This window comes from Prionailurus viverrinus, chromosome A2 (assembly GCF_022837055.1).
Source record: "Prionailurus viverrinus isolate Anna chromosome A2, UM_Priviv_1.0, whole genome shotgun sequence".
In the NCBI taxonomy this organism is placed as follows: Eukaryota; Metazoa; Chordata; class Mammalia; order Carnivora; family Felidae; genus Prionailurus; species Prionailurus viverrinus.
The window spans coordinates 115,832,132-115,851,091 of record NC_062562.1 but is presented as its reverse complement, the minus strand read 5'-3'; the positions used below and the strand labels follow the sequence as shown (position 1 = coordinate 115,851,091).

Below are 18,960 nucleotides of genomic sequence, written 5' to 3'. Positions count from 1 at the left end.
AGTGCACACTGACAGTTTTTCCAGTTCCATTCATAATTAAAGTAAAAAAAAAAAAAAACCTCTTGAGTATTTTTTATGAAAAAAATATTGAATTTCAAAACCCCTGAAGTTACTATTGAAAGCTTATATTCCTTAAACGTATATATGTACATATATACGTATATATTTGAACCACTCAGAGAAATTATATATGAACCACTCAAAACAACTTTAAGAGCTGTTCTTTTCTGTATTTAAAATTGTCCTTTCAAATATTTAGAAGTTCCACAGGTGGTGGCTTTAATGGAATTTTTCCCAGAGTAAATTTCTTGGATTGAAACTGCTCCAGTTCTTCTGCTGTTAGTTGATCCTTGGGTGTGAATAACACATTATCTGTTGTGATGCTGCCATTTGAGACTGGTAAAGAGGTGGATATGCTGCTATTTCCAAAGGTGTCACTGGATGACTTGGAAAAAGCACTGTGAGAATGTGAGCCTAGATTACCAAAACCAGCCACAGAATTGCCACTTCCAAAGGCTGGGGCTCCAACAGAGCCTGCTGCCATGGAAGCTGGAAATCCTGAAAATCCAGGTGATCCAAAACCGGAAGCTGCAGGACTTTTAAAAGAAAATGAAGCAGCAGATGTGATTGCAGGTTTCCCAAATCCAAACGTTGGAGTGGAAGTAGTGATGGCAGAACTGGCAGGGGGTGCAGCTCCAAACGCTGGAGTATTCCCAAACACAGAAGGACTTCCAGAAGCGGCAGAGGCAAATCCAGAGCTTGGTTTAAAACTAAAATTCTGAGCATTAGCACTGCTGCTGTTATGCACTGGAAAACCTACAAAAACCAGAAAAAGGAAAAAATAACCTATGATAAGTCAGAAAATGTAACCATATTAACCACCCCTCCTTTTTTTCTTATTTCTGCCATGTTTGAATGTTGAGAAGCTTTATTGGAAAAAGTGAAAAGAAGAAGCTGGAACAAACCCATTAAAACCCTGTCGTCCTGTCTTTCTGCTGTGCTGATCTCATTTGTACCATGATTATCCACACTCATGGAAACAGCTTTGAGAAACCTCTGGGATTAGGAGGTAGACTTTCGCTTTCTGTGCTCGTGTGCCCCAAGTAAATCAGCTATATCCATTATCAAAGAAGTAACTCTTTCCTCAGCTATATTCTTTTATTTAAAAATTTTTTAATTTAAAAAGATATTTACTTTGGGGAGGGGGGACAGAGAAAGAGACAGAGAGACAGAGATGGAGAGAGAGAATCCCAAGCAGGCCCCATGCTGTCAGTGCAGAGACAAACGCAGGATGTGATCTCACCAACCGCAAGATCACGACCTGAGCCAAAACCAAGAGTCAGATGCTTAACCGACTGAGTCACCCAGGCGCGCCAGCTATATTCTTTTAAGCAAATATAGAGTGGTCACTTCATCTCAGTTTTCTCCTGTATAGATTCTCAAGCCCCTTCCAGCTCTCAACTAAGATGAATATGATGAAATCATACTCTAATAATCGACATCTCTAGTTTTTGCCTAAATTTTTCCTGAGTTGCCATTTTTTGCATACTTTTTATGACAGTTGAAACCCTCAGTCCTAATTTGCATTTTTATTTGTCTCTAAGAACCATTGTTCACCTGTGTCCTAACTTAAAAAATCTGTCCTTTAAACTAAAAAAAACTCCAAAACAAAAAGTGACACAGTATTGCCACATCAGACAATACTATGCTGTTATACACAGTGAAAAGAAGGTCCTCAATTGTGGTGCTGCTACAACAGTTACTATGTATTCCTATAAAACTTTTGAAAAAACTCCTAAAATACACTTTGAAAGCTTGAGCCATAGGGTCTTTCAAAAAACATGCTCCATCTGACCTCCATTTCACAAATGACTGATGAGCCAAATTTTTTGAAACTCCATTATGGAAGACGGTAGAATCTGCAATGCAATGGTAATTTAATGTCCCTTAACACACCTTCAGACTTTATGATCTGAAACCTCTAAAATCCTGTTTCCAAAATGGATAAAGTCTTGCATCACTTTATCATTTACCTGGTGGCCCAAATGTTATTCCTTGCATACTGCCAAATCCAAATGTAGCTGCTGCTTGATTTACTCCACCCTTTACATCTGAGAGCTGTAAAAAAAAAAAAAAAAAAAAAAAAAAAAAGCAGGCAAATAATAAATTAGTTGATGAATAATTCTCAATTCGCAGCCAAATTAAATTTTAAAAATGTGCACTTACCAGGCGCATGGGTGGCTCAGTTGGTTGAGCATCCGACTTCAGCTCAGGTCATGATCTCATGTTCTGTGAGTTTGAGCACCGCATTGGGTTCTGTGTGAACAGCTAGCTCAGAGCCTGAAGCCTGCTTGGGCCTGTGTCTCCCTCTCTCTCTGTGCACCGCCCCCCCCAACTCTCTCTCAAAAATGAAAAAACGTTAAAAAAAATTTTTTTAAATGTGCACTTAAAAATGTTTACCATAGAAAAATGCCCACAATATGAATACGCATAGGAAAAAATGGACTAATTTTAATGAGTTAAGAGCAACTCATGAATTATGAGTGATGAATTATGGGTGATTTTAGTTTTACTTATGCTTCTAAAATATTTTCTAAATTTCTTCAATGAATTTATATTAAAATCAGAAAAAAAAATTAATAATACATTTTAATGACCAGGTTGATTATCAAAAAATCTAGACTTCAGGCAAAGGGCCTTTGGAGGCTACCTAGTCTACTTATTCTGATGCCTGAACTGAATTGATTCACAATTACATAATTAAAAACTTACTACTAAAATCGATTGAACATTTCCTATTCCTTGAAAATACTTTATGTTCTTACTATTTTCTACTCTAGAAATGTCTTTCATCTCTGCATAGTGAAATCTCAATCTCCCTTTCTTTTATTTTATTTTTAAGTTTTATTTATTTAAGTGATCTCTACACCCAATGTAGGTTCAAACTCATGACCCTGAGATCAAGAGTCGGATGCTCTACTGACTGAGCCAGCCAGGCACTCCTTTAAAATCCCTTTCAAGGAACTTTTCCCTTACTCCTTACCTCCAAGAAGTTTTTCCTAACTAACTCAAACAGATATAATTTCTCTTATTTGGAAGCCTCAATAGCATTTTCTAAAAATCAATTTCATTGAGGTAGTTTATACGCAATAAAATGCATCCATCGTATATATGTATTTCAGTGAGTTTTGACAAACTTCTAGTCACCACCACAATCAAGATTTAGAACATTTCCATCACCTCTAAAAGTTCCCTTGTGTTTTTTTCAGTCAACTCTCTCCCGAATGCTAGGTACAGGGAAGAACTCATCTCCTATCACTATAGATGAGGTTTGTTTTCTTTAGTGTTTCATATAAACGGAATCACATAGTATGTACTTTTTTTTTTTTGGTCCAGCTTCTCTCCTTCAGTGTAATATTCATTAACAGGTAAACAGATAAACATATATTCATACACTGGATTAAAAGAATAAAGAATGAACTACTCATATATGCTAAGCCCACTGTGGGTGGGGCTGTCCAAGATCTTAACCTATGGAGGGGCACCTAGAAAAGTGGCAAAGAGCAAGGAACGTCTAACCCTGAGGGTAGTTGTGTAGTTCTTTGGACTCAGTTATCCCCTTTACATCAGTAATGGTGATGGTGGCTACCTCTCATGTACGGACAGAATCCTTCAAGAAGTCCTACTAAACTTAAATGGCATTATAACAACTAAACGGTGGAGAAATTAGCTTACACAAGAGTCTGTTTAGGAAGTACATATTTAAGAAAGGGGTGGAGCACTGCAACTGTCACACAGTCATTTACTAAGTTAGGCAGTGACAACCATCATATCCTTTTTAGAAGGTAGAAATACAAATTGTCTGGGAAACGCTAAATATCTTATTTCAAAATAAGGTCCTTAAGAAGTTTTTTTTTTTTTTTTTTTAATTTTTTTTTTCAACATTTATTTATTTTTGGGACAGAGAGAGACAGCATGAACAGGGGAGGGGCAGAGAGAGAGGGAGACACAGAATCGGAAACAGGTTCCAAGCTCTGAGCCATCAGCCCAGAGCCCGACGCGGGGCTCGAACTCACGGGCCACGAGATCGTGACCTGGCTGAAGTCGGACGCTTAACCGACTGCGCCACCCAGGCGCCCCGGGCGTTAAGAAGTTTTAATGGGAATAGAAATATCATAACTTTATTGACCAAGATAATGAATATGCTATAGTCAGGATCATGTATCTTTGGAGACAAGTGGGTATACATCTACTAAAGGCATTTCTATATAGGTCAGGGAATAGATGGTGAGTGTTTTCCAGTCACAAAAGCAAACAGTAGTCTAAATGTGTATTCAGATCATTTTTCAAAGCAATTTCTTTGCAAATGCTAATAACCTGGTATATTTGAATTTATGTAACATTTTCAAAACTAGACTACTTAAGTCAAAAACTTTACCCTAAGGAAAGCAAAGTTACCTGTACTTTTCTGACTGAGGAACAGAGAGAAAGCAATTTTCTGTGTGATTTTAAATGATACAATCCTGAGAATGTGTATCATAATTCTTGACAGAAAACTTTAGCTTTGCTTTCTAAATCCGAAGTGAAATTCTCTGCAAAAAAAGTAATAGCTAAGACACTTCCCTGTAGAAAACTTTCCCAATACTCACCGAAGCTATGTTAGCCGATGTATTTAGATTTTTCAGTTCATTTACTCTGTTTCTCCACTGATTTATTAACTGTTGGAGGGAATTCAGCTAAAGAGAGAAGACAGAAAAATAATCAGTCAATTCTGAGTGTTTAAGTTAGTCTCTCTAACTTCATGTCTTTATTTGCTAAAATCACAAGTTTAGAAAACATTTTTATGGCCCATTACTCGTACAATTTGCCCAAGATGTTCCAGCTATAGTTTCCTCCCTGTTCTCCAAAACCTTGTGTCACCTGGTTTAGAATTTCAAGTAATGTGGCAGCACAGAGGTAGTTATATCTGGATGGGAACAAACATGTATACTAGTTGAAATGCATGATCATGACCGTAGACAACACAAAAATACACTTTATGTCATTTCTTTTAAGCACTAACTTATTGAAGTCCAGCTTTTTTATTTTTTGATATCGCATATGTGAGAATGTTAATCCGTACCACAGACTGTGTCTTATTTCACTGCTTTTCTTGAATTCATCATGGTGTCTGTACCTAATAGATGCTCCATAAGTGTCAAATGATGAAAGGGTCTGACTTCTATGACTGATCACTGGATAATTTGCAAGAAAAATAGTGACATTCCTAGTTATATAGTCAAAATATATTATTACCATTTTAGATAACCAACCAATTTCAAAGAAAGTAATTTAGAAAATAAAAATAGCCTTGTCTTGAGAAAAATTATTAGACCTCATCCACTTTGCCAATATACAAGCAAGCCACTACAAACAGAAAAGACTATAATTAACAGCTAATCTGGTATTAAGGTAGATGAATAGGAAACAAACTTACATAACTCTGTAAGTTATTGCTGGTTAAGTAGTTATGGTATTCAAGCCTCAATTCCTCTGGTGAAATGTCTGTAAAACCTGAAGTGAGGAATCAATTGGAATCTTTAAAATAAATACCAGTACTTTTGATAGTATAGTAAAGCTAGAAGTCCTAGACAAGAATATATGCTAATGTTGATCATAAGAAAATTTTCATAATCATAAGGAAAAATTTCAAAGCCTATATGTTTAATAAAGTATAAGATTAAAATAAAATATAGTTGTATATTTGATCTTTAAAGGGGGAAATTTTCTAAAGATAAATGGAGTGTAAGGAATAATACAAGAGTTAACTACATATACATTCAAATTTCTGTCTAAAATAATATTCTGTATGCCAGAAACTATAATAAGCAAAATTAAAAGGCAAATGGAAAACAGTAACTTTAACATATATGACAGGAAAAGAGCTAATGTCAATGTGTAAACAGCACTTACAAATCCATAGGACAAACAAATAGGAGCAAACATAAGAAACAGGCAATTCACAAAAAAATTCAAATAGCCAGTAAGTAAGTGAAATAAAAAAGTTCAGTTTAGGGGTGCCTGGGGGGCTCAGTCAGATGAGCATCCGACTCTTGGTTTCTGCTCAGGTCATGATCTCAATTGGTAAGTTTGGGCCCCACATAGGGCTCTGTGCTAACAGTGTGGAGCCTGCTTGGGATTCTCTCTCTCCCTCTCTCTGCCCTTCCCTGACTTGCTCTCTTTGTCCCTCTCTCAAAATAAATGACTAACTTAAAAAAAAAATTCTTTAAAAAAAAAGTTCAATTTAAAAATACAACTTAAAATACAGATAAGATACTTTACTTAATGGCAAAAATTAAAAATGGATGGTATTTATTGTTAGTAAGGGTGTGGTAAAATTGACATTCTCCTAAATTGCCTTTAAGGGAACCAGAAAGGCACTTTTCTAGGAGGACAATTGTCAGTACGTGTCAAATGCCTTAAATATGTTTGTACCTTCTGTCCTTAATAGAATTTCTAGGATTTAACCTCAGAAAATAATCAGACCTATAATCAAAGAGTTTTATGTATGAAGGTGTTCATTCTAGTATTTTTAGTAATAGAGACAAACTGAAAACAACAAAGTAGAATACAAAACTAGATTATGGTCCTAATTATATATCTACAAACAGTAAATATGGTTGTGTGTGCATATTTTGAAAGGAATAATCTGAAATATTATAGTTATCTTTGTGACACCAGGTGATCTTTATTTTATTTATGTATTTCTGTGTTTTTCAAGTTTTCTATGGCAACAGCTGTAAATTTATAATTAGGAAACTTTTTAAGAAAGGAAAAACAACATTCAGGATATTTCCTACAGAGAATTACTTGTAACCCTGATATCATTAACTCCGTGGACTTCTACACCCCAGAATAAAGAAAAGACTAAATGTTCAAATTAGAACCTTGGATTCCCTCTAACAACTTGTCGTTATACCATCTTTAATAACTGTTCAGGACAAAAAACCTAGGAATCTCCTTGTATTTATCTCTTTCCCCACATCTAATTAATCAGCATCCTGCCAGTTCTAATTCCAAAACGCACTACGAATTTGACCAATTCTGTTTCCACTGCTAGTGATTCTAACCTAGTCAGTCACCAGCATTTGTCTCCTAACTCATCTCCTTGCCACTACTTTAGTTTTCACCCCACAGCACTCCCTACAGACCACTTCTTTCATACAACAGTCCGACTGAGTTTTTTCTAATCAGATCATGTCCTTCTGCTTAAAGCTCCACATGGCTGTCCTGTACAGTTAGTCCAACATGATCTGGCTCTTGGCTGACGCTATGGCCTTATGTCCTATTACTCTTTCTCTCATTCACTCTCCTCCAGGGGTTCTGGCCTCACTTGTCTTCAAACTTGCCAATCTTGTTCCTACAAGGGTCTATGCACTAGCTATTCCTACTGCCAGGAATGCTTTCCCCAAATCTTCCCATAAGAGACACCTTCTTCTCACTTAGGACTCCGCTCCAATCCTGCTTTGTAAGAATGGATAACTTACTCTAAAGAAACACTGTCCCTGGGGCGCCTGGGTGGCGCAGTCGGTTAAGCGTCCGACTTCAGCCAGGTCACGATCTCGCAGTCCGTGAGTTCGAGCCCCGCGTCGGGCTCTGGGCTGATGGCTCAGAGCCTGGAGCCTGTTTCCGATTCTGTGTCTCCCTCTCTCTCTGCCCCTCCCCCGTTCATGCTCTGTCTCTCTCTGTCCCAAAAATAAATAAACGTTGAAAAAAAAAAAATTAAAAAAAAAAAAAAAAAGAAACACTGTCCCTCCAGTTACTTTATCCTCCTTCCAGCTGTTCCTCATCTGAACCACAGAACACAGAAAATTATCTGAGTGACTATTTTCACAGTTATCCCAAGGGGGTAAAAAAGCAGTATCATTTTAGATGCATAGAGAGTTAATTCATTACAACTGATGTCTAAGAACAGTTCTCCAACTTTTTGGTCTCAAAACCCATTTATATTCTTAAAAATCATTAACAATGCCAAAGAGCTTTTGCTTATATAGGTTATAATATACATATTTACCATATTTAAAATGAAAAATAAGAAATAGAACATACTTATTAATTCACATAAAAATAAGAAACCAATTACATATCAACATAAATGAAAAAACTATTTTTCAAGCAAAAAATAAAAATTTAGTGAGATGAGTGGCACTGTTTTATGTTTGTAAATGTTTTTTTGCATACTTTAATGTAAAAATATTTTATTGCTAAAAAATGCTAACCCTCTTCTGAGCTTTCAGTGAGTCATCATCTCTTTGCTGATGGAGGGTCTGTTTGTACATTTTTTTAATGTTTGGTTTTAAGAGAAGACTGCTGGATTATTATATCTACTTCTACATTCAGTCTGTTGCAATATACTACCTGGCTGAAGTGTATGAAGAAAATCTGTTCTAACACAGATAGGGAGTTGGGAAGGAGGACTTTAATAATCTTTTCAGGTAATTGTGGTGTTAGGTTCTTACAAGTTTAGCTATAATGTAAATTTAAGCCTTAATATTAATTAACTTTTTGTATTATTATATTAAATCCAGTGGTTTATCTTGTGCTTAGAATGAATTTTTCAGCCATGCATGTTTTTATAACATGGTACATTGTCATTTAGAAACTACTGGTTCATTGAGTCATCTAGAACTTTCAAATATTGCCACATGCCATTTTACAATATCAAAAAACTCTTATTTGTTAATGTCACTGTCCATCTCATCAGAAGAGACTTAAAGAGATATTTAAGTCATCAAGCTGACAGTGGCAGAAAACAGTTTTCCATAATTCTAATTCTCACATGAAAGTTGAATTTTGTCACTGGCAATAAACAGTTGTTTTCTTTGAAGCAACAAACTCATTCCATTTGTTTTTTTAGAAAATGCTGCCAAATTCCTAAGTCTAGATAACCATAGCTGTCAGCCATTCTTTCAAGTAAAAACGATCTATGGAAAAAGTGGCTGGTTCAGCTCACAACTCAAAGGATCACTCGTGTCTTCCCTCAAGGAAGATAACCATCATATCTGAGTACGTGGCAGAAGCATTTCATGTGTGCTTCTCATTTTGTCACACAGATTAAAAAAAGTGTGCATACAGGACACCTGGGTGGCTCAGTCAGTTGAGCATCTGACTTTTGATTTCAGCTCGGGTCATGATCCCAGGGTCATGGGATGGAGCCCCGCATGCTGCTCAGTGCTGAGTGTGGAGCCTGCTTGATTTGTTCTCTCTCTGTCTCTGTCTCTCTCTCTAAAAATAGTGTGGGGTGCCTGGGTGGCTCAGTTGGTTAAGTGACTAACTTCGGCTCAGGTCATGATCTTGCAGTTCATGAGCTTAAGCCCCACGTTGGGTTCTGTGCTCACAGCTTGGAGCCTGGAGCCTGCTTCAGATTCTGTGTCTCCCCCTCTGTCTCTGCCCCTGCCCCACTCACATTCTGTCTCTCTCTCTCTCTCAAAAATAAACATTAAAAAAAAATTTTTTTTAAGGTGTACACTCAAGGGTCGTGATTAATAAAATCAGTATTTTTACCTCTTCATCAAAAACTTTAAGTGAAAATGGCATTAAAAAGTTTTTTTTTATTGGGGTGCCTGGCTGGCTTGGTCAGAAGAGCATGTGACTTTTGACCTCAGGGTCCGGAGTTCAAGTCCCATGTTAGGTGTAGAGATTACTTATAAAAATTAAAAAAAAAAATTTTTTTTACTGACTACTGTAGTCTGCTAGTACAGTTATGTTGCCTCTGCCTTGATTCATGCTAAGATACAAGGAGTTTGACCCATCAATGCTTTTGCACCAACAGTGCAAATGTCAACAGAGTGAAATGGCAATTAATGTCTTGGTATTATTATGAAAATATTTTTGAATCTGTAGAGCCTTTTGAAAAATTTTTAAAATTTATTTTTATTTTTTTAAAAAGTTTATTTTTGGGAGAGAGAGAGAGAGAGAGTGCAGGGAAGGGGCAGAGAGAGAGAGAGAGCGCAAGGGAGGATCTGAAGTGGGCTCCATGCTGACACAGAGAGCCTAATGCGGGGCTTGAACTCACATACCTTGAGATCATGACCTGAGCCAAAGTCGGACGCTTAACCGACTGAGCCACCCAGGCGCTCCTGTAGAGGCTTTTTAAAAAAAGTTTGACAGAAAGCATGTGTGTGCGCACTCAAGTACAAGTGAGAAGGGGAGGGGCAGGGGGAGAAGGAGAGAGAGAATCTCAAGCAGGCTCTATGCTGTCAGCACAGAGCCCACTGTGGGGCTGGATCTCACAAACTGTGAGATCATAACCTGAGCCCAAATCAACAGTTGGACGCTCAACTGACTGAACCACCTAGGCACCCCAAATTTGTACAACCTTTAAAAGGGTCTCAGGAATAGGGCTGCCAGATTTAGCAAATAATACAGGATGCCCAGGGGTGTCTGGGTGGCTCAGTTGATTGTTTGACTTCGGCTCAGGTCATGATCTCACAGTTCGAGAGTTCAAAGCCTGCACTGGGCTCCCTGCTGTCAACGCAGAGTCCACTTCAGATCCTCTGTCCTCACCACCCCTACCTCTCCCCCGTGCACAAGCACTCTCTCTCTCTCTCTCTCTCAAAATAAACATTAAAAAAAACGCAGGATGCCCAGTTAAATCTCAATGTCAGATATATAACAAATACTTTTTTAGTATAAGTATGTCCTAAATATTACATGGGATTTCATATACTAAAAATATTTTTTGTTTACCTAAATAAAAAAGAATTTAAATTTAACCGAGTGTCCCATATTTTATCTGGCAATCCTACGTAGGAATCTATATTCCACAGTTTGAGAACCATTGCTTTAGGGCATTAGACATTAGGTTTAATTCCAAACTGATTAAAAAAGGTTCAGTACTTCTTTATTTTCTTTATAGAAAACACTATCTAAAACTATCTGATTTATTTGTATTATTTACTGTCTCCCTCCCTCAAGAACATAAGCTTTGTAAGCATGGGAGCTTGTCTATCCTGCTCATCACTATATTCTTAGAACTTAGAATAGGGCCTGGCACAAAGGAAATTCAGTAAATATTTTGTTGAACAGCTGAGTGAATAAATAACTAAGGACTGGTGTGACAAATGCTCAGAGGGAATAAGCAGGCAGAGCTGAGACAGAGTAGGGATCCCAGAGTTCTGAGGGATTGCAGGGGCCCTCATCTACAAGGTACTTGCTATTTACTCAACAGCACAGAGGGCCCAGGACCACCCAAAATAGGATTAGAAAAGTGTGGTGCTCTAGGTTTGAGTTCAGAAAGGGCTTAGGTACTACGCACAAAAGAAAACAGGGAGGAAAAAGGGTATTCTAAAGAAATGCTATCCCTGTAGCCAAGCTAAAGCTCTTTACCTTCACATGCTATCTCCAGAATAGGTCTCAACATGCTTTACAAAAAATAACTATCTTTGGAAGGAAATACAGGGAAGGGAGAAGAGAATCAGGCAGCCAAGGCCTTAATGACAAAAAGGATGTGAATCTTCTTAAAATTTTTTTTTTTTAATGTTTTTATTTATTTTTGGGACAGAGAGAGACAGAGCATGAACGGGGGAGGGGCAGAGAGAGAGGGAGACACAGAATCTGAAACAGGCTCCAGGCTCTGAGCCATCAGCCCAGAGCCTGACGCGGGGCTCGAACTCACGGACCCCGAGATCGTGACCTGGCTGAAGTCGGACGCTTAACCGACTGCGCCACCCAGGCGCCCCATGGATGTGAATCTTCTATTCACTGTTAGCAGCTAAGAGTTTTGAAAGTTGTACCTATAGGGAACCAAGAAGGCAGAGACTCTTTGGGGGCTTACAGAATTGGAATTGGGGTGGGTCCTGATTTCACTATTTTCCCATGAGAGCTACATACTTTAAAAAAAACTGTATCTTCTTTTAATTTTTTTTAATGTTTATTTATTTTTGACAGAAAGATACAGAGCATGAGCGGGGGAGGGGCAGAGAGAGAGGGAGACAAAGAATCCGAAGCAGGTTCCAGGCTCTGAACTGTCAGCACAGACCCCGACGCGGGGCTCGAACTCACAGACCATGAGATCAGGACCGGTCATGATCATGACCGGATGCTCAACCGACTGAGCCACCCAGGCGCCCCCTCAAAAAACTGTATCTTCTAATCTCTATCTCTGAATTATGAAGTTCCGCCAGAAAAATGGAATACTTTAAACAATGTCTAAACTCTCCTAACTGTAGCTAAGTTTGAGATTAGTTTATTAAGCATGACCTTCGTTTTAGAAACTAAGAGTTATAAAACACAATTTATAAACATACAATTTCTCAATTACCTGAAATATTAGGCTTCTTTTTCACTGGCGAATAAACAGAAAACATCCACTGCCCTGATGATTCCCAAACTTCCATATCTTTTATAATTCCTTCTCTGGAAAAAAAAGAGAAAAGGAACTTTTTAATCTGCTTGTTAAAATTTATTGTTTATAATTTTCAATGACTCAAATTTTAAATTATAGTAAACATATAATTTCAGATTTTTTCAATTGTATTTTCTGAAGAGTATTCTTTAAAGCAGAATTTATAGAATAAGAACTATATTTCATGATTTTAAGTATTGTAATATTGGGGTGCCTGGGTGGCTCAGTTGGTTGAACATCTGACTCTTGGTTTGGGTCAGGTCATTATCCCAGAGTTGTGGGATTGAGCTGTGTTGGACTCCACACTGAGTGGGGAGCCTGCTTGGGATCCTCTATCTCTGTCTCATCCCCTCCCTGTACCCCTCTCCTTAGCTCGAGAGCTCTTTAAAATAAAAAAAATTAGGGGCGCCTGGGTGGATCAGTCAGTGAAAGGTCTGACTGCAGCTCAGGCTATGATCTTGTGGTTCTTGGGTTCAAGCCCTGCATCGGGCTCTGTGCTGACAGCTCAGAGCCTGGAGCCTGCTTTAGATTTTGTGACTCCCTCTCTCTCTGCCCCTCCCCACTCATACTCTGTCTGTCTCTCTCTCTCTCTCTCTCTCTCTCTCTCTCTCTCAAAAATGAATAAACATTAAAAATGAAAATAGGGGGCACCTGCATAGCTCAGTCAGTTAAGCAGCCAACTTCAGCTCAGGTCATGATCTCATGGCTCGTGAGCTTAAGCCCTGCGTTGGCCTCTGTGCTGGCAACTCAGAGCCGGGAGCCTGCTCAGATTGTGTCTGCCTCTCTCCCTGCCCCTCTCCTGCTCAAACTCTGTGTCTCTCTCTCAACAATAAATAAATATTAAAAAATAATTTTAAAAAATTAAAACAAAAAAATATAATACCAAAAAAGTTTATAGTTTTGGTTTTCTAGTAAGCTGAACCATTAACCAATACATTTATTAAGTGAGAACTATCCAACTATACATATTTAAAGAACTAAAATACAATAAGATATACAATACTAACTTTAATCTTTCTTTGTTATCATAAACATCAACGGCCATTTAACTGGAAAAAGACACAAAGCACCATATGAGTAATACAGAACCATGACATTTTAATTTTATGTATGTATGTATGTATGTATGTATTTGAAGTTTATTTATTTATTTTGAAAGAGAGAGAGAATGAGCAGAGGACGGGCAGAAACTCTGAGAGGGAAAGACAGAATCCCAAATAGGCTCTGTGCCATCAGTGAGGAGCCGATGTAGGCCTCAAACTCACGAACTGTTAGATTATGACCTGAGCTCAAACCTAGAGTCAGACACTTAACTGACCAAGGCATTCAGATGTCCCTTTATTTAATTTGTTAAAAAAAAAATTTTTTTTAAGTAAGCTTCAAGCCCAGCGGGGAGCCCAATGCAGGGCTTGAACTCACTACCCTGAGATCAAGACCTGAACTGGGATCAAATCAGACACTTTAGCCACGTAAAGCCAGCCAGGCACCCAGAACCTTAAACTTTTTAAAGTGGGCAGGATTTGGGGCGCCTGGGTGGCTCAGTCAGTTAAGCGGCCAACTTCAGCTCAGGTCATGATCTCGCGGTCTGTGAGTTTGAGCCCCGCGTCAGGCTCTGCTGACAGCTCGGAGCCTGGAGCCTGTTTCGGATTCTGTGTCTCCCTCTCTCTGACCCTCCCCCGTTCATGCTCTCTCTCTGACTCAGAAATAAATAAATGTTTAAAAAAATTAAAAAAAAATAATAAAGTGGGCAGGATTTTAGAGACCATTTTGTTTAATTCTCATATTTTGCAGAATGGAAAACAGACCCATGTACATATAGTTATTTTATTGGCAAAGGTGTGGACAGATTTGACTCTAAATTAAATGTTTCCCTCCACTATCCAAAAAGCTACAATTAATAAAATTTTAGCTATCACAGAATTTTAAATAATTTTTAAATTATTTTACAACATCAAATATAGGAAGGAAGGCTTTGTTTGCTCTTTTACCTTTAAAAAATCAATTGTATGTAGTACATGGCTCAAAATGTTTACCACTTGTTCTAATTTATTATGGGAAATAAAAGACTAACAAGTATATTTAAGTTCTGTCCTCAAGTGGGGAGCTGAGGCAACAGTTACAGAGAGTCAGGGAATATTTTGGCACCAGTCATACATTCTACCATGATCAAGAAATCATAAGGAATATACTCCACAGTAATGAAGGAAATCAAATGAAATCAGTTTCAATGGGGTAGGTGAAATAAAAATTTTAGAAAGAAAAATGCCAGATGTTGTAAGTACCACCAAGATTACAAATAGCTTAAATTACCTCATACTTTGCAAAGACCTCATAATTTGCAACAAATTTAAACAGAACTACTTTAGAAAGATATTCACAATATAGTGTTAGCCATAGAAAAGTGGGGAAAAAAATTAGCCCTGAGAGTCACTGTACTGGTATGGTAAGGTGACCAATATTTTTTTTAATTTTTACTTTAGAGAGAGAGAGTGTGTAAGTCAGGGAAAGGGAGAGAGGGAGAGAGAGAGAGAGATACAGAGAGAGAGAGAGAATCTCAAGCAGGCTCCACAGCGTGGAGCCTGATGTGGGGCTCAGTCCCATGACCCTGGGATCATGACCTGAGCTGAAATCCAGTTGGATGATCAACTGACTGAGCCACCCAGGTGCTCCAAGGTAGTACATTTTTAAATGAAATAAAGTCTACTGTGACATATGCAAAATAGTTATCTCTGAGTAATAGGATCATGGGTGCTTTTTCTTCTTTTTGCTTATTCTGATTTTTTAATAATGTATTACTTCTGTTTTAAAGACAATATTATAGGTACTTTTGAAAAAAATAAGCAAATGGGTAGTTTTTCTGAAGGCTTCCACTTACAGAAGTTTCTTTTCATCTTTCTGCTCATCAGAGCTGGGTGAAGCAAATGGATTCTGGGATAGTCCAAACCCCCTGTTCCTGCTATTTGAAGCTCCAGAATCTGAAGAACTGAAAGATGGCTTTTCTTGATCTCTGCTGCCCCCCCATGGTGTGGATTTGGAGAAGCTGGATGGCTGGATAACACTCGAGTATCTCTGGCTGGAGGGATTCCATCCACGTCTGTTACTACCTGAAAACAAACAAAACAATTTTATTGGCAACTCTTTTTTTAAAACTCTAAAAATTTAATTACATTTTGTCTTATTATGTGCAGACATTATGCAAAGATTTAAGAAGCATATTTCCACTCATTTTAAATCACAAAATCCTTCATTTTTGATTTATATATTTACTTGTAACCAACACATCATGTAATGGTCTAGTGGCATTTTTTGTTTGTTTGCTTAAAAAGGTTGAGAGGCCTGTAAATCCACAGAAAAATAATGATATATTACTAAGTTAAGATGATATAAGCTTATTAAATAAATAATTGCTTGATAATGGATTTAGGATCTATCTTAAACCATAAGCTCCTTCAGGATAAAAAGTTCTGTCTTTACCATTTTTTGCTCTCCTACTGGGCCCTTACACAGCAGTAAAGTCTGAAAAATGAACAATGTATTAAAGAGTTTGTTGAATATAAAAAATTAGATCCTACCCTCTGTCCTTGAATAGATGCTTAAATCTATTTGACTCCATCTTCCCTCTGGGAAAACACCATTACCCACCTCTCTTTCATAGGGAGATTATAATTTACATGTGAATAAAATGCACTGAGTTCTATTATGAGCAGATTCTAATATTTCATAATTATTGAAATGAGCCAAGAGGACTCTCTCCTCTCTCTGTATTTAAAAAAATCTTCTCACTTAAAGTACCTCATTTACTCATCACTTCCTAGTGGGGGCCAAGATAATTCACCTTGTTTTTGACTGAATTAGGAGATATGCCATGAAATATATTAAAAACTGGAGTGATGGGAGATATATTCCTTCTTGAAAATTCATCTCCCATTTCTCAAACTACTTAGTAAAACCAATGAGAAAAAGGAGCAGATTGCTGGGCCAGATTCCTCATGTAAGGGTTAATGGTATTTTATTTTTCTGAAGTTTCAAATCCTTTGGGGGATGACACCCTGAAGAAATTCATTCTTTCTTTTGTATATAGCTTTTGGCCTTCACTTATTAATTCTAGAAGCATTCCTTTCTGGGAACTAAATACACTGTTTACTTAATGAGTTTCATTTACACTTTCTTCAACCATTAATCCATTCAACATTTATTTTTTAATTACTACATTTAGAGTGAGTCTTCAAAGAATGTCAAATATTAAGTGGTTTTTCTAGGAAATACACTCACATTTATCAAACCCCGAGTCATAATTTTTGGTTTGGAATATTCACTAGACTAATGGTGGGTGATGCAAAAGGACTGTCTCCAAGACGAGGAGGGATCAGACGTGAAACCACAATGCAACATGAAGAGTTGGATGAACAGTCCCACAAGAGGGAAGGGAAGGAAGAGTTGGAGAGGTGGTCAGCATCTTGTGACACTGTCAAGGGCTACCGTCAATCCTTAGAAAATAAAACCTAACTATTCATCTGAACTTTAAAACTTTGCATTGTAATATGGTTTCATTTTTGTTCCCTCCTCATCTTGAACACCATCCTTTCACATCATCCACGATTGGCTTAAATATTCCCAAAACTTTGACAATCACTAAGGCCCAGATAGTAGGTCAACGCGGTCCTCCACCCCCCTTCCCTCATAACTCACAGTTCTTAACTGGGCATCCCATCCTTCTAATTTTACCCCCAATGTTATGAACATGTACATTCACCTGGGGTATACCTTTGTAGCTATTATTAGATTTTGAAAGGAGTTTGCAACTTCTCCAAAGTTAAGAATCCAGGTTCTGACCCCAGTTGCTAGCCTCTCTCTGGAAAAAAGTTTGGTAAAAATTATATTTAAGGTGACAAGGGAAAAAAATAAAGTACTCAGAAGGGTAGTAAAGCAAGGAGGCATCTGGGTCGACCTACACCAATTCCCCGGACCATTACCACCCACAGACAAGGTAGCTTTCCGCGTACTCCCGACAAAGGCCAAGTCCCTGTCTTCATCCCCTCAACAAAAAACAACCCAGGGACTAATAAGCTAATAAAAGCGTCGGAGAGAACCTGAACCCAGCCCGGTGGGCGGGGCTGAAGAGGGAACGACGCGAGCAACTCAGCGTCACCGGACTGGTGCACAGCGCGGCAAAGCCTAGTGGCGGGCCTCACGCCTGACGCCCTTTCCCAACCGGACGAGCCCCGGGCCAGGCCTTCCCCTAGTCGGCTACCGGCGTAGGACCGGGGAGAACGTCACCTGAGGGCTGTTGCTGCCGTCCCCCGCCCGCACCCCCGACGCCGGGATGTTCGTTCCAGCACCGGTCTCCAAAGCGGCACCGGCCTTGAAGGAAGAATTGACAAATGGTCATAGCGACGGCGTCGCCCACGGAACGGTCTTCAGGCGGCACCCTCAGCAGAAGGAGAGCCCAATGCAACCACAGGTCCCACCCCGCTACCGTGATGTCATCTTCTCGCGCCCCTTTCTCTCTTGTCCCGCCCTGGGATGAGAGGCGTGGGTTTTACCCAATAGGGTTTGAGAAGAACGGGGCGGCCCCCCACTCACAGAGCTTGTCTTGGGAAAGCGGAATGTTTGGATGGTTAACGCGGAGAAAGAGGCGTGTTTGCTCGTGGTACTAGGCCTCCGACTTTAAGGGAGGCTTGAGGGTCGGAAATGAGAAGAAAGCAGGTTAAGGAAACAGATCTTCAGCAAGGCCCTGGAGGACAGGAGTACTTGTAGTTTGAGAGACCGAGTCGTACTTTTCATTTCTGCTGTTGAGGAAGCAAAAATCTGCCCAGCCATTCATCAGGTGGGTAACACATAAAGCCAGTTACAAGGTTAACAGGAAACTGGTTCCTTCAAGGACAGACAGCAACTGAAAAGTATCATAACAACTTCTATAAACACTACATTCTTACACTGAGAAAGTTAGTTGTTTAAAGTCCACATAGGGGCGCCTGGGTGGCGCAGTTGGTTGGGCGTCCGACTTCAGCCAGGTCACGATCTCGCGGTCCGTGAGTTCGAGCCCCGCGTCGGGCTCTGGGCTGATGGCTCAGATCCTGGAGCCTGTTTCCGATTCTGTGTCTCCCTCTCTCTCTGCCCCTCCCCCGTTCATGCTCTGTCTCTCTCTGTCCCAAAAATAAATAAAAAACGTTGAAAAAAAAATAAAGTCACATAAACACTGCGATTTGAAATTGTTTTCTTAAGAATGAAACATCCCACTCTTCCTTGGAGGAGCGAAGACAGAGAAGTAGCATCGACTTCTACCCAGGTGTGGAACTTCAGGTTCCTGAAAAGAGCATTCCATATTTTTCTTAATTTTGTAGTTTCCAAGAAAACGACCCTACATCCACTTCTCAGTCCAGATTGGATGTTGATGCCTTTACACACAACTCTGCTTTGCTTCGAGCTTACCAAATTTTGCCTAAAATCCATCTTCCCCACAAAATCCTACAACTGTCTTTTCCTTTGTATGGTGAGACACCCTACTCTCCCCCTGGTTCCCAGTCTGCTTAGTTGCAAGGAGGCAATGAATATGAATTTGTTGGAATACAGGT

The 18,960-nt window shown here is 38.9% G+C and overlaps 1 protein-coding gene across 5 annotated transcripts; it reads right to left on the bottom strand.

Annotated features, from left to right (window-relative positions):
- Positions 1-209: 209 nt before the first annotated feature.
- NUP42 (nucleoporin 42) lies at positions 210-17,848 on the bottom strand. Of its 5 annotated transcripts, none has more exons than XM_047850596.1 (8): positions 17,663-17,800; positions 17,139-17,237; positions 15,261-15,489; positions 12,302-12,396; positions 5,477-5,553; positions 4,650-4,736; positions 2,034-2,118; positions 210-816 (listed from the first exon to the last, which is right to left on the bottom strand). In XM_047850596.1, the coding sequence occupies exons 4-8, from the start codon at positions 12,375-12,377 to the stop codon at positions 248-250; spliced, it is 894 nt and encodes a 297-aa protein (XP_047706552.1). In that variant the 5' UTR covers positions 12,378-12,396; positions 15,261-15,489; positions 17,139-17,237; positions 17,663-17,800; the 3' UTR covers positions 210-247. The 5 variants fall into 5 exon arrangements, with proteins under 5 accessions (XP_047706552.1, XP_047706551.1, XP_047706550.1 ...); XM_047850595.1 differs by having other exon boundaries at positions 17,150-17,237; XM_047850594.1 differs by lacking the exon at positions 17,139-17,237 and having other exon boundaries at positions 17,663-17,848.
- Positions 17,849-18,960: the final 1,112 nt, after the last annotated feature.

Bases quoted from the DNA above. Each gene is read 5' to 3' on its own strand.
- NUP42 (XM_047850594.1), bottom strand. From the start codon at position 17,774: ATGACCATTTGTCAATTCTTCCTTCAAGGCCGGTGCCGCTTTGGAGAC. The intron at 4,737-5,476 runs GTAAGTTTGTTT...TTCTCTCTTTAG, and splicing joins GCAATAACTTACAGAGTTAT to CTGAATTCCCTCCAACAGTT. The intron at 817-2,033 runs GTAAATGATAAA...TGGTTTTTGTAG, and splicing joins AATAACATTTGGGCCACCAG to GTTTTCCAGTGCATAACAGC.